At 36.2% G+C, this 15,555-nt stretch overlaps 1 protein-coding gene across 1 annotated transcript in view; it reads left to right on the top strand.

Moving 5' to 3' along the window:
- Positions 1-15,555, top strand: part of PGM5 (phosphoglucomutase 5) — a 179,386-nt gene that overhangs the window by 16,874 nt on the left and 146,957 nt on the right. Inside the window, exons 2-4 of the mRNA XM_055350738.2 lie at positions 4,379-4,541; positions 10,579-10,725; positions 13,645-13,770. Of these exons, the coding sequence (XP_055206713.1) occupies positions 4,379-4,541; positions 10,579-10,725; positions 13,645-13,770 (436 nt within the window). The remainder of the gene's footprint in view (positions 1-4,378; positions 4,542-10,578; positions 10,726-13,644; positions 13,771-15,555) is intronic.

The raw sequence follows: 15,555 nt of genomic DNA on the forward strand, positions 1-15,555 counted from the left end.
TGTTATTTCTCACTCACACCATAGTCCAATGACGATGTCCCTGGTAGGCAAAGACTCTTGTCTACCAAATGGGATGCGGACCCAGTTTCCTTCCCTCTTGTGACTCTGGCATTGCCTAGAGCCACATGATTACCTGTACTGAATCTGTAGAAAGAGAAATAAGCAGTGTAGAGATGATATGTCTGTTTTCTGATATCCTCAACCTAGAAGAAACACACATTACTTCTGTTCTCATTCTCATACTAGTTTATCACCCATTGTCCAAATGCACCATGTGGCCACACCTAGATGCAAGGGTGGGTTGGAAAATGTAGCCCCTGGCTGGGCAGCTGTTCCTCAGCATTGACTCTGTGCTATGGAAGGGCTTCCTAAGTTTTTGTGGACTGCTATCCCAGTCTGTCACCACTATACAATCTTCATAATTTTCCTTTTAAATGGCTGAGAGAAAATTTTGAACAAAAGCTACAAACGTTTTTCAGATTCTTGATTCTCCAGACTTATTACTTGAGGGCAGTGACTAAATTATATTCAGTTCTATATCAGAAGGTTCTTCCATATTGCCGGTTTCATGGTAGATACTCAATATAATGAGTTGAATGACTACATAAATTTTAGCAAGAGCATATGGAAAATAATTTATCATGACTTTGGGTAATACTATAGGTGTAATTATTGTCCTTTCTCTTTCCTGACTTGATTAATAGCACCACTATACATTAAGTTATTAAAGGTAGAAAGCTGAGATTATTCTTGACTCCTTTTCTCACTGGTCCAGTATTAGTTATTTATTGCAGTGTAAGAAATTACCATGAAACTTAGTGGCTTAGTTGGGGCTTGATGGGGGCTGGAGGATCCACTGCAAGATGGCTCAGTCACTTGGCTGGCAAGGTGGTGCTGGCTGTTAGCCTCCCATCTGATCCTCCTCTTTCCGCTCCTGCCACTCTTCAAGGTATTTTTTCCAGAGCAGCCATTCATCATTCATTTATTTTTTCCCATTAATTAATTCAACAGATATTTATTGTATACTTACCATATGCCAGATTTGTTCTAGGTTCTTGGAATATAGCAGTGAAAAAAAAAACAGTCCTTGGATCTTATATACAGTGGGGAAATAAACATATAATGTAGAAAATTAGATGGTAATATGTGTGAGCACATATATTTATTATTTCTCATCATTTCTGAGACAGGAGATGGGTATTCTGGCTTGGGGACTCACATGAGGTCACAGTTACATGTTGGTATTGGTTTGGTCATATGAAGGCTTGGTGGGGGCTGGAGGATCCACTGTGAGATGGCTCAATCCCTTGGCTGGAAAGTTGGTGCTGGCTGTTGTTGGCAGGCCTTGCTTCCTCTTCACAGGGCTTCTTGAGTGTCTTCATGACATGGCAGCTGGCCTCTCCCAAAATAAGCTGTCCAAGAGAGCAGGGCAGAAGTGTCCATGCCATTTATGGCCTCACCATGGAAGTCACACACAATCACTTCTGCAATATATACTGATTACCCAGATCTGCATCGTTCAGTGTGGGAGGGGACCACAAAAAGGCACAAATGCCAAAAGGCGAGGACCATTGGGGCCATTTTGGAGGCTATTTACCACAGCCCCTCTCTTCAATATTCCAGTCCACCTGCATATTCTGTTCATCCTCCTTCCAAAAATGTATCTCAAACCAAATGACTAATTTTCATTTCTGTTGGCTCTAGCCTAGTCCAAGACTCTATCAACACTCGACTTGAAGAGTCTCCCGTCTGATATTCCTCTTTCTGCTCTTGCCCCCCTTCAAGGTATTTCTCCCAGAGAAGCCATTCATCATGCATTCATTATTCTCCATTCATTAATTCAACAAATATTTATTGTACGCTTACCACATGCCAGATTTATTTTAGGTTCTTGGGATATAGCAGTGAAAAAAAGTCCTTGGGCTTTACATACAGTGGGAAAATAAATAATATGGAAAATGTTAAAGGCAACATATGTGATCCAGAAAATTATAGCAGGGGGAAGGAAATAGGAAACAATAGAAAAGTTAGGGACTTCTGGCTATAGTATTATATAGGGCTGTCAAGGGTGCTATCTCTGATTAGCTTACATTGAAACAGAAACCCAAAAGACAGTAGAGGGCAGGTATGTTAATATCTGGGCAAGTATTCTAAGCAGAGGAAAAAGAAAATGCAAGGGCCCTGAGGCAGGATCATGTTTGGTATGTTTGAGGAATAGCTGTTCTGTTCCGTTGTGGCTGGAACAGAAGAAGGAGGGCGGGAGGGCGATGGAGAATGGTACATGATGGAGGTCAGATTATGTAGGGCCTTGTAGACTACAATGAAGACTTTGGCTTTGTTTTGGGTTGGTGGGGGACAAGGAAAGCTATTGGAATGTTTTAGTGACTTGATGTGACTTACTTTTTAATAGGACCATTTGGGCTGTTCAGCCCATGATGTTTAAAAATGCAATCAGGTCACTTCCACTGTTTAAAACCTTTCAATGGATTCTGGTTGTACTTAGAATAAAATCTAAGCTCCCTTAGCTATTATTATTATATTATTATTAAAATTGACATCCTTTATTCTCTATTACAGCAGTCTAATTCCTTCCTAATATGTACCTCACTAGTAACTATTATTATTATTGCTTATTTGTTTATAATCTGTCTCCTCTACTTGAAAATATGTAGCCTGGGGATCTTGTGGATTTCCATACTAAATCATCCCAAAGCCACTTTGCTTTTGAGCTCTGTGTGTGTGTGTGTGTGTGTGTGTGTGTGTGTTTTGATCTCTTCTGTAATTTTTTTTCCCCTGATCTCGCTGATTGTTATATTTGGTCAGTGACTGACCTCTAGCAATGATGGTGCCAGGGCAACTTTGTTGTTGAACTGTATGTTAAGGTTTGTTTTGGCTTGTTGGTTATATCAGTACTTATCAAATGAATTATCTGAGAAGAGAGGAGAGGATCTTATTAAAATACAGGTTCTTATTCGGTAGGCCTTGGGTGGGCCTTGAGGTTCTGCATTTCTTTCTTTCTCTTTCTTTCTTTTTCTATTTCTTTCTTTCTCTTTCTTTCTTTTTCTTTTTTCTTTCTTTCTCTTTCTTTCTTTCCCTTTCTTTCTTTCTTTCCTTCCTTCCTTTCTTTCTTTCTTTCCTTCCTTCCTTCCTTCCTTCCTTCCCTCCCTCCTTCCTTCCTTCAGACAGAGTCTCACTCTGTAGCCCAGGCTGGAGTGCCGTGGTGCCATCTTAGCTCACTGCAACCTCTGCCTCCCAGGTTCAAGCAATTCTTCCACCTCAGCCTCCGGAGTAGCTGGGACTACAGGCGTGCACCACCATGCTCAGCTAATTTTTGTATTTTTAGTAGAAATAGGGTTTCACCACGTTGGCCAGGCTGGTCTCGAACTCTGGAGCTCAAGTGATCTGCCCACCTCAGCCTCCCAAAGTGCTGGGATTTCAGGTGGAGCCACCATGCCCAGCTGAGGTTCTGCGTTTCTATCAAGCTTGCAGGTGATGCCCATGCTGCCAGCCCTTTGAGTAACAAGGGGGCTTTATTACCGAGCTTGGCTGAACATTGGAATCATCTGTGGAGCTTTAAAACTACTAATGCTGGGCTCTCAACCCCAGAGATTGCAATATCATCAGTCTAGAATGCAGTTTGAGTACTAGGATTTTAAAAAGTTTCATAAGTGATTCTATTTTGTAGAAATATTGAGAACTACTAGATTGGATGATATTGAATCCAATTTTAAAACAAGGTGTAGCAATAAATGTTCTTCAGCGCTGTGTTGCTGACTTTTTAGAAAGTCAGTTTTGTAGCTCTAGAAAGAATCTGGCTGCATCCATGGATGACCTCCAGATCTCTGCTTAGCATGACTGGGTAATTTCTCCAATGTCTCCAGCACATGCTGTCACTTAACAGCAGAAAGAGAATTCCTACTTTCAGGAGAAAAGTCATTCCTGAAGATTACAGTTAAAATATGCCCACAGATGATGAGGTCGTAGTAAATCAGTCCCCTTGCTCTCTGAGCTTGTTCTAAGTTACAGGAAGCAGAAGAAGCAGAGAAGCACTCCATTTCTTTTTTCTTGTAATCTCTAGCATGTTCACATGCATAGTTTCTGAGTCAGTAGCAAACTAAGAACTTCTTGTGTGATTCAAGCTAACCCCTCGATTATCAGAAGCAGATGTTTCAAACGACTGAAGATCAATGAGGCATATCCTATTTACAGGTTACAATGTCAGTGCTCCCCCTACCCTGCCTCCCCTAATCTAAAGCCTACTCTGTTTCTTTTATCAAGTGATTGGCTGTATGTTAACAGAGCCTGGGGCACTTTCCTGTTGAAATGCCTTTAATCCCAAGCAACTGGATTGATTTTTTTTTTTTTTTGGATGGTTTAGATTGGACGACTGATTATTGGACAGAATGGCATCTTGTCGACACCTGCGGTCTCCTGCATTATCAGGAAGATCAAGGCAGCTGGTGGAATCGTTCTAACAGCCAGCCACTGCCCTGGAGGACCAGGGGGAGAGTTTGGAGTGAAGTTTAATGTTGCCAATGGAGGTATGTGGTTCAGTATATGCCTTAATAATCACGATTTCTTTCCTCTTATATTATTATAGTCTCACAGTGACCCTTTGATGATAGACCAGCAAGGTGCAGAGGACCTAGCTCAGAAAAATTTAGTGAGGTGCCCAAAGTGATCCAACAAAGAAGTGGCATGATGGGCTCATGAACCCATTTGGGTGGTCTCTTGGTCCCCTGTACTCTTCAGCATAAACTATTGAATAGTTGATGCTTATCTGATATGGAAGGACTCTGAATTTTAACATTAAAACATACCCTGAAGGTCGTTGTCTAAATGACAATGACCCTCATTTTACACATGAACAAATCAAAGGCCTGAGAGGCTGAGTTACTGCTGAAGGCCACAGGGTTGATCAGGGTCAGATTAATGATTTTTAGCCCAAATCCTGGGCTCTCTTTTTCCTACAGTGTTGACTTTCTCTCAAAATCATAGAATTGTTTCACTTTTTCTTATATTCACAGCAATTTATAGTTTGGGGGTCCTTAGTGGAGGGGGTGGGATATATGTATGGAGTAAATTTCTTTTAAAAATTGAACACACAAAAAAATAGGGAGAATAAGAAATAGATAACATGTACCCATTATCTTGTTTTTCTATTTTGCTTATCTTTTTTTTTCTGAAGAATTTTAAAGCAAATTATAGCACAAGAACATTTCACACCCAAATATTTTTGTATGCATCTCTTAAAAAGAAAGACACATTGCTGCATGACCGTGCTAACATACCTAACAATAATAACATTAATTCTCCAATATCACCTGAAAACTAATCTATAGTCAAATTTTTCAATAATCCCCAAAATATTATTATTTATAGCTGTTTTATTCAAATCAGGATACATCTAAGGATGCCATGCATTTGCTTGGCAAGTCTCTTAAATCTCTTTTAATCTAGAACACTGAGTTTGCATGAATGTGGGTAGGAGCCAAATTTTAACCAGCAACAGTTACCATTATAAATTATTCCTCATCCCAGGCAAAGCAGTGCATTCTGAAGGGAAAACTTATTATCTATCCCTCCTTGTAGACATTTTACACGTTATCCAAACAAGAAAGTGTATTCATGTTGAATATTTAAAAAACAATATTGTAACCACAAAGCAGAAAACTAAACCACCAAACCACAAAGGTAGACAACAATAGAGGAAGAAGAGAACAAATTATCTACAAAGTAACCAGAAAACAATTAGCAAAATGGCAGGAGTAAGTCTTTTACTATCAATAATAACCTTGCTGGTACATGGGTTAAACTGTCCAATCAAAAGATATAGAATGGCTGAGTGGATCAACAACAAGATCCAACTAGATGCTGCCTACAAGAGACCCATTTTTAAACTTTAAGAATAGGCATATACTGAAAGTAAAGGGATAGAAGGAGATATTCCATGAAAACAGACAGTTACCAAAAGAGAGCAGGGATGCCTATACTTATATCAGATAAAACAGACTTCCAGTAAAAAGCTGTTCCAAGAGACAAAGAAGGTCATGATTTAATGATAAAGAGGTCATCTTATCAAGAGGACATAACAATTGTAAACATATATGCATCCAACATTGAAGCACTTAAATATATAAAGCAAATATTAGTGGACATGAAGGAAGAAATATACAGCAATATAACACTAATAGGGGACTTCAGTACTCCACTTGCAACAATGGAGAGATCAACCAGACAAAAAATTAACAAGACAACACTAAATTTGAATTATACTTCAGACCAAATGGACCTACCAGACCTACATTCATCCAACAACAGCAGAATATACATTCTTCTCTAGCATACACAGAACATTCTCCAGGATAGACCATATGTTAGGCCACAAAATAAACCTTAAATTCAAAAAGATTGAAATCATGTCTAGTATTGTTTCCAACCACAATGGTGTGAAGCTAAAAATCAATAACAGGAGGAATCTTGGAAAATTTACAAATATGTGGAAATTAAACAACATGCTTATGATGAACTAATGGGTCAAAGAAGAAATCAAGAGGGAAATTAAAAAATATTTTGAGATTAATGACAATGGAAACACAATGTATCAAAACCTACAGTATGCAGCAAAGTCAGTTCTAAGAGAGAAGTTTATAGCAATAAATGCCTAGATTAAAAAACGAAAAAGATCTAAATAAGTAGACTAACATTATGCCCCAAGGAGCTAAAGAAAGAACAAACTAAACCCAAAGTGAGCAAAAGGAAGGAAATAATGAAGATCAGAACAGAAGCAAATAAAATGTAGTATAGTAAAACTATAGAAAATATAAATAAAATCAAAAGTTGGTTCTTTGAAAAAATAAAATCTACAAACTCCTAGCTAGATTCACTAAAAAAAGCAGACTCAAATAAATAAAATCAGAAATGAAAGTGGAGACATTGCAATAGATACCTCAGAAATAAAAATGGTCATAAGGGATTATTATGAACAATTTTATGCCAACAAATTGGAGGACCTAGAAGAAATGGGTAAATTTCTAGAAAAACTAACCCATCAAGATTGAATTGGGAAGAAACAAAAAGTTTGAACACTCCAACAACAAATAAAGAAATTGAGGAAGTGATTAAAAACTTTCCAAAATAGAAAAGCCTAGGACCAAATGGCTTCATGGCTGAATTTCATCAAACATTCAAAGAATAATTATTACCAACACTTCTTAGACTCTTCCAAAAATTAGAGCTACAGGGAATACTTCCAAACACATTTTGTGAGGCCAGCATCACCTTGATACCTAAAGCCAGACAAACATATTGTAAGAAAATAAAACCACAGGCCAATATCTCTGATAAATATTGACGAAAACCAAATTCAACAACACATTAAAGAAATTATGAATCATGGCCAAGTGGGATTTATCCCTGACATGCAAGACTGGCTAAACAGAATGAAAGATAAAAACCACATGATTGTCTCAATTGGTGCAGGAAAGACATTTTACAAAGTTCAGCATTCTTTCTTAACAAAAACTCTTAATGCTTTAGGTATAGAAGGAAAGTTTCTCAACATAATAAAGGTCGTTTATAAGAAACCTACAGCTAACATCATAATCCATTGGGGACAACTGAAAACTTTTCCACAATTTAGTACATGGCAGGGATGCTCACTCTTGCTATTTCTATTCAACATAGTTTTGGAAGTACTAGCAAGAGCAATCAGACAAGAAAAATAAATAAAAGTCATCCAAATTGGAAAGGAGAAAGTAAAATAATCTCTATTTACAGATGATATGATCCTATATATAGAAAATTCTAAAGATTCTACACATGCACACACACACACACAAACACACACACAAATTTTTAGAACTAATAAATGAATTCAATAAGTTGCAGGATACAAAATCAACATACAAACATCAGTATCATTTCTATACATAAATAATGACCCAGCTGAAAATAATCAAGAAAACAATGCCATTTATGATAGCATCAAAAAAATACTTAGGAATAAATTTAACCAAGGGGTGAAAGTATACTGAAAACTATAAAACATTGATTGAATAAGACACAAATAAATAGATATCCTTTGCTCACTGATCATGGATCAAAAACGTTAATATTATTAAAACAGTCATACTACCAAAAACAATATACAGATTTAACACAACCCCTATCAAAATTTCAATAGCATTCTTCATGGAAATAGAAAAGCAATACTAAAATTTGTATGGAGCCACAAAAAACCAAAGCAATGTTGAGGGAAAAAAAGTTGGAGGTACCACACTTGCTGATTTAAAATTATATTACAAAGCTAAAGTAAAACCAAAACAGTATGATACTGGCATAGAAACAGAAACGTAGACCAATGGAACAGAATAGAGAGCCCAGAAATAAATCAAGACATATATAGTCAACTAATTTTGGAGCAGGGCACCAAGAGGACATAATGGAGAAAGAAAAAAACCTCTTCAATAAATGGTGCCTGGGAAAACAAAAATGTAAAAGAATGAAATTGGACCCTTATCTTACACTATACACAGAAATAAATTCAAAATGAATAAAAGAACTAAATATAAGATCTGAAACCATAAAAATCCTAGAAAAGAACATAGGGAAAAAGTTATTTGACATTGGCCTTGGCAATGATTTCTTGGATATCACATGAAAAGCTCGGGCTACAAAAGCAAAAACAAATAAATGGGACTACCTCAAATTAAAAAGCTTTTTAGCTTTTCCATTTTTCATTTATTTATTTTATACACTTTAAAATCTCTGGGTATTCTTTTTTAGCATCTTAAAATTTATTTTTATATGAGTGCCTGTAGATTTGCCGTATCCTTTAAAAAACAATTATTTTAATATATATTATAATTGTACATATTTTCGGTGTGCATATGGTGAAAGTCATTGGAGTGGAAGATATCAAGGAGCTTGGAAATTGAAAAGGAATTCAGAAGTTGTTGATGAACTCTGAAGTTATCATCATGGATGGTTGAATGGCATCATAGACAACTATCTAGAGAGACAGTACTTGCTTTACTTTTGGAAATCAGTGTGCTGGCATTAAAACTCAGGGACTTGAAAATGATGGACACAGCCAAAGAATATAGTATGGTGCCTGGGGTGTAGGGAGTGGAGGGAGATATTCATGCATTCTATAATCTGGCAAGCATAAAATAATGCAAAAACAAAACAAGACTACCTATTCTTTAAGTTTTGTGAAGGGTAAAAAATGGTAAGGAGTGAAGCAAAGGGCTATGTTTATTTCTTTGAGGTCTTCACTTTTCCCACACAACAAGAAAATTGTTGGTAAAATCTTCTGGGCTGTCTTCTCTCCCACTTACTAGAATAGGACTATTGCTATTCTTTTTTATGAGCATTTATTGGAATACGGTGATGGTGCTACACTCTAAGGCAGCGTTGTCCAACAGAAAAATATTGTGAGTCACATACATACGGTACATTTTTAGTAGCCACATTAAAAAAGTGAAAAGAAACAAGTGAAATTCACATTGTGTTTTATTTAAACTACTATATCTAAAATATTATTATACCATGTCATCAATATAAAAATTATTAATGCAATCGATTGCATTTTCTACTAACTCTTCAAAATTTGGTGTGCGTTTACAATTGCAGCACACCTCAACTTGACTAACCACATTTTAAGTGCTCAACAGCTAAATGTGACTAGTAACAATTGTATTGGACAATGCAGTTCTAAGGATTGAGATATTTTAAAAATCAAGAAACAATTTTTGTTCAGTAGAAAGTTACAGTATAGTTGACAAGTAAGATTCATGCAGAAAGCTATGTATACATCTAGCAATCATTTATACTTTAGATCTTTCAATCTACTTATTTGTTTCTCAACCTTGTTGCAAAAAAAAAAATCTGAAATGGCTTGCATTAGGATATACAAGGTAAAAAAAAAAAAAAAAAAAAGCAAAACCCCAAAAGGTGAACAAGTATTGATTTCATGTTCAATTTATTTAAAGTCTAATACTACTTGTCAATTTGGCCTTCCGAGGAAATGCATCATATATTTTTAGTTGAGCTTCATTTTAGAAGTGACTAGAGATTGTGAGTTGGGGAAAATAATTAACTTACCCTGCTAAGCTCACCCATCAATCAGGTAGCAGAGCTGGGAATAGAAAGCATAGTTTCCTCTTCTAGATGCACTGGGGAAGCTGCATGTAAATCTGGAATCCCTCACTTCTGTCAAATGCATATCCTGTTTGTGTCTCATAACCTGAATAAAGCTGATTACGTAACCAGGTTTCCCTGGCAGGTGTGAAACTATTTTTAGGAAAGATGTGTCATTGCTTAGAAGTGGATTAAAACAAACAAACAAACATATGGGTTGTTAGTCTACATAGAACAGGTGAGGCTGATCAAATTTCCCCTATAGTGGATGAGTACAGTATGAGAAATATCAAGGCTAATTGAACTGTGAACCATTGATCATTGTTTAGAGAACAAATGAATCTTTCTCTGCCTGGTGGAGGAGGATGGTAACATTTCTCTGCTTGAAACTCACGAGACTTTTAAAAACATGTATTTTTGGTGTTCAAATTTTAGGTCCTGCACCCGATGTTGTCTCAGACAAAATCTACCAAATCAGCAAAACGATTGAGGAATATGCTATATGTCCTGATCTCCGAATCGACCTATCTCGACTAGGAAGACAAGAATTTGACCTAGAGAACAAATTCAAACCATTCAGAGGTAACAGAGATTTTATTTTGAAGAAGTCAGAGTAACTATGTGGATGGGGCTGACTGGTTTCTGTAGGGAAGTAAACTCATGAAAATTATTGCATTGTTAATCTCAGGGGTGACTCGTTAAGTGTGTGTAAACTTAATATGGTGTAGAGAGAAGTCATGAGAGCAGCCAAGATATTAAGAACTGGAAACTTTCAAAAACCACTTCCCAAACTCGATATCATTTTCAACATAGGAAAAGTTTTATGGTTGACTTCATTATAGCATTCCAATAATAGGCTGTGAATTGCCAAAACTTGTCTAAACAATTAAGGTGAAGATGCTGGAATGCCTTAGTTAAGAAGAAACCTAACAAGTCAATGGGTTATTAAATTTCTCATGAAAGGTAGGAGTTTCTTTTCCAAGCCATAACCAAGCTTGGAATAATTACGCATCAGCTTATTGAATGCATAATTATTGATCACCTGCCCTATACCAAGCACCGTGTTAAGAGATTTTACAAAGGAATTCAGTAACTACCAAATATATTTAGGCAAGTGATTCAAAAATTAAAGAACCAAAATGAGATTGTCAAAAATATTATCTTATATTGTAAAGCAAATATAACTTCTACAGTATTCAGAAGATAGCTTTTTGTTTTATAGATTAATTTTAGACCATATGACAACAACATTAATAACATGTATGTATACAACATTCTCCCCCTATATTTTATCATATTGCTTTTTCCTAGAAGGCATAGAATAGCAATAGATCTAACATGTTTTACTTTTTTAGTGCTTCTATAAGCTTGAATGCAGTTTGTGTTAAGATGGTATCCTCATTTTAGAAGTAATTTAACTTAGCCCAAAAGAGGAAATACCTGGTTTGTGTCCATGTGATATTTTAGGAATAGAGAAAAGATTAAAATGGATTGTGTGGGGGTCACAGTATTTGCCCAATGTTACCAAATCTTTCTTGAGAAGTTTCGAGTCAGTTGTTTGCTTAGGTAATGAGCAGAAATTTACAGAGAGCCATGATACTCACTGGAAGCAGCAGGGCCTGCTTTTGCTAATCTAGCTGGGAGAATGCATAGGCATATGTGTGCACACGCATGGGATGGCTGGACAATTAAAGGCAAGGGGTACATTATATTAAGCAAAATGATTTCAATATGCTGATTACATATGGTTGGAAGGACTAGGCTTATTTTTGGCATCTTCACAATTTTTATAGTTGTCCAAGAGACCCAAATCTTCGTGGGCTCTCATTCAGGCTCATTGCTGCAGCCACGTTGCTAGTTGAATGAGTTTTCTAAAAATGTTACTGATACCAGGAGATAGGTAGAGGGATTCCCTGGCTTCCAAGAATTTGGAGATAATCGTTTGGGATAATTTATGTGCTGTATTCTTGCTGGTTCAAGTGTTGAGCAAAGCTTGAGTTAATTAGGAACAAATAATTCCTTTGCATTTCACTTTAAAGTGTCAAGAGCATGAACTATATGATGTGAACTTTCAATTTTTACTGACTTCTTGTTCCCTCGTCTTTCACATTTGTTTGGTACTGTGTGTTGCCTATTGTAAATACCAAATGTATTTAGGGAAGTGGTTCAAGAATTGAAGAGCCAGAATGAAACTGTCAAAAACATTATCCTATAATGTAGAGTGAGTAAAACTTCCAAAGTACTCAGGGCATAACCTTTTGTCTTACAGATTAATTTTTTATGGTGGCAAAATATACATAACAAAATTTACCATTTTAACCATTGTCAGGTGTACACTTTATACAGGTTAATTTTTAATTACTTCATAGATTATTATGCTCCTCATGTAAAAAGATAATTTAAAAGTATCCATGTCACAAATATAATTATATTTGAATGAACACATAGATTACATTGACTTAAGTGTAAGAAAAAATATTTTTAGATATGTATTTGATCAGATGAAGGGATAATATTATATGGCATATTAAGATCTCATCCATTAAATATCACACCTGGATTTACTAAAAATTATTGAAAGTGGGTTGGTAATATCTTCAGTGCAAGTTTAAAAGTATTTCAGGGTTTCAAAGTAGTATGTATTTGAAAAATCTGAAAACAATATACATAAGTTTCAAAATTTAGCTAAGAATTTAAAAAAGCAGGGATCCTGGACAAATTTTAGCACCTAAAGAATTGATTTACTACTTCTTGGAAAAGTACTTTCTGAGCATTAATTATACACTGATTGACAAGTACGAAAAATGTATTCTGAGCTTTTTGGTATGTCACATAAATGAATAAAACTTTTTGGATTCTTGGTTACTGGGTGGTGCTAGATACTGGAAAGCATTTGTGTTTAATGAGAACTTCTAGATATTTGCCATTCACCTGGAAATTGGGTGCTAGATTGGGCATGAATGAGATTTCACACAAACCCAGGAATATATTCATCACCAATTCTGCGCTCGAATCTGGTAGGCACAATGGCATTTGGAAAATAGGGGTCGCTACTGAGGTCACTTGCTGATTTGTTTCATACCAGCTGAGTCAGTCTTTGGCCAGCCCCCACAAGAAAGGCAACTGGATATGCCAAAATGCCTCTAAACATTGAGATGTGTGCTGTGTGCATTTTTTTGGGAGGGGAAGTGGGAGCAGGAGTAACAGGGCACATTTTTATCTTAATTTATTCTTGTGGTTGATATTTTCCTTGCAAAGAAGAATTTATAACTTGGTATCATTTATACCCATTGAGCACCTGAAAAGCTTGTAGTATCTTGATTGTGCCCTGATTTGTGATTTTTGTCAACAAATGGGCACTTCGCTTCCCACATCATGTGTAGGGATATGATGGGCTTGTGACCAGAATTTCATGCTGTTAAGGTAGTGATTCTTTTTATGCTTCCAAGTATCTTTCGTGGGTACAGTCAATGACATTTTCCTTTGTTTTTCTATCTTTAGTGGAGATAGTGGACCCAGTGGATATCTATCTTAACCTCCTTCGGACCATCTTTGACTTTCATGCCATCAAGAGTCTGCTGACTGGGCCCAGCCAACTGAAGATTCGTGTTGACGCAATGCATGGAGGTAAGCTTGTGATTTTCTCCAAATCAGTGGGCAGGAAATATTGAGACCTCTACACCTGTTGGGTTTCAGAGGTTAAGAGGAAAGTTGGATTCATAGATATTCACACAACATGTGTATGTTCAGATATTTGGAATGCTCTGGAAAACTTCAGGACCCTTATTTCTGTCTTTGGATGTAAATGAAAACAAAAGTTGAACAAATGAGTTTGAGGCTATGCATGTTCAAGCGTGGAGTATAGTAAAACTGTTATTTATTTGATCATATGCATGGCATAGTTTAAACAGTCAAATAAATAGTTCAAGATTTATTGTGAAAAAAATCTGTACCCAACTCCTATCTTCCCCCAATTTGTTACCTTCCAGAGTTAAATTTTTCAATTTTCTCAGCTGTTTCTTTTTTGTATTTATCTCCCTATCATTAAATATTATGAATATACATATATTATGAATATGATTTTTCAGTTTTGAGCATTACTGAATTCATACTACAGGAACTGGAGCTGCAGCTCTTTTTCACCCTCTCCACCCACCCTTTCCACCCACCAGTTAGGGAATCCTAGCATGCTTCCCTAATTATATCACCAGTTTGGTAAGATCATTATCTAGTGTTTACATTACCACAACACTGCTGAGCCATGCAATATGCTATAATTATATTTCCTTTACAGTACAACTTTTTGATTTCCTTGGAAACAGCAATTATCTTGTTTTCTCATTGCTTGCTTTTAATCAAGTATGTTTACCACTCTTAATCCTCAAGCTCTCCCCGAGTGTCTAAATCTTCCTTCACTTCATTTTCCTGGAGACTTTGATCTGCCCCACTCTGCACTGGTTGCTCTCTGAGCATGCTGTCATCATGAAATCTCCCTTTATCACCATGGTAGTAATTCTTTTTACACATCTCTTACGTTAAATGTCCTGTTCCCTGGTTTCTTTGTCTGACACCTTGATTTACTCGTACATTTTGGAGGAACACAGTCTCCAGGAACTCAGTGAGAGAAAGCTCATGGTAGGTAAATATTTTGTGTATTGTATATCTGAAAAGGCCTTTTATTCTACACTTGCCCTTGATTAATATTTGACTGATATGGAAATCTAAGTTGGATATTATTTTTCTTCAGAAGTTTGAGGGCATTGCTCTACTGTGTTATAGCTATTATATTAAACTTGAGAAATCCAGTGCTATTTTGATTTTTAATCCATTGTCTTTCCTTTTTCTTCTCTGGAAGCTTTTAGGACCTTTGACTTATCTTCAGTGTTCTTCTGTTTTACAATAATGGATCTTAGTGTGGGACTCTATCTTTATTATATTGGACACCTGATGGACCCTTTCGGTCTGAACACTTGTGTCCTTTAATTCTGGAAAAGTTTTTGAATTACTATTTAGTAACCATTCTGGTTATTTTTACTACTGAATTGAACCTTTAATTATTCTATTTCCCCTTCTCCTCCCCAGTTTTTCATCTCTTTATTTTGTTCTACTTTCTGGGAAATTTCCTTGACTTTATCTTCCAGTCCTTTAGTTCTACCATTATATTTTTAATTTCCCAAAACTTTTGTTTGTATTTTCCAGAGATTCTCTCTTGTAAAAACGCATCCTAGTTATGTTTCATGGATACCATATCTTTTTAAACTTAGGTTTACTGAGGTATAATTTATACACAGTAAAACTCACTCCTGGTAGGTATACAGTTTGATAAGATTTGACCAACATATACAGTCATGTAACCACTACCACAATCAAGATTGAATATTTCCATCACCCCAAAGAGTTTTTTTGCAGCCC

This window comes from Gorilla gorilla, chromosome 13 (genome assembly GCF_029281585.2).
Source record: "Gorilla gorilla gorilla isolate KB3781 chromosome 13, NHGRI_mGorGor1-v2.1_pri, whole genome shotgun sequence".
Lineage (NCBI taxonomy): Eukaryota > Metazoa > Chordata > Mammalia > Primates > Hominidae > Gorilla > Gorilla gorilla.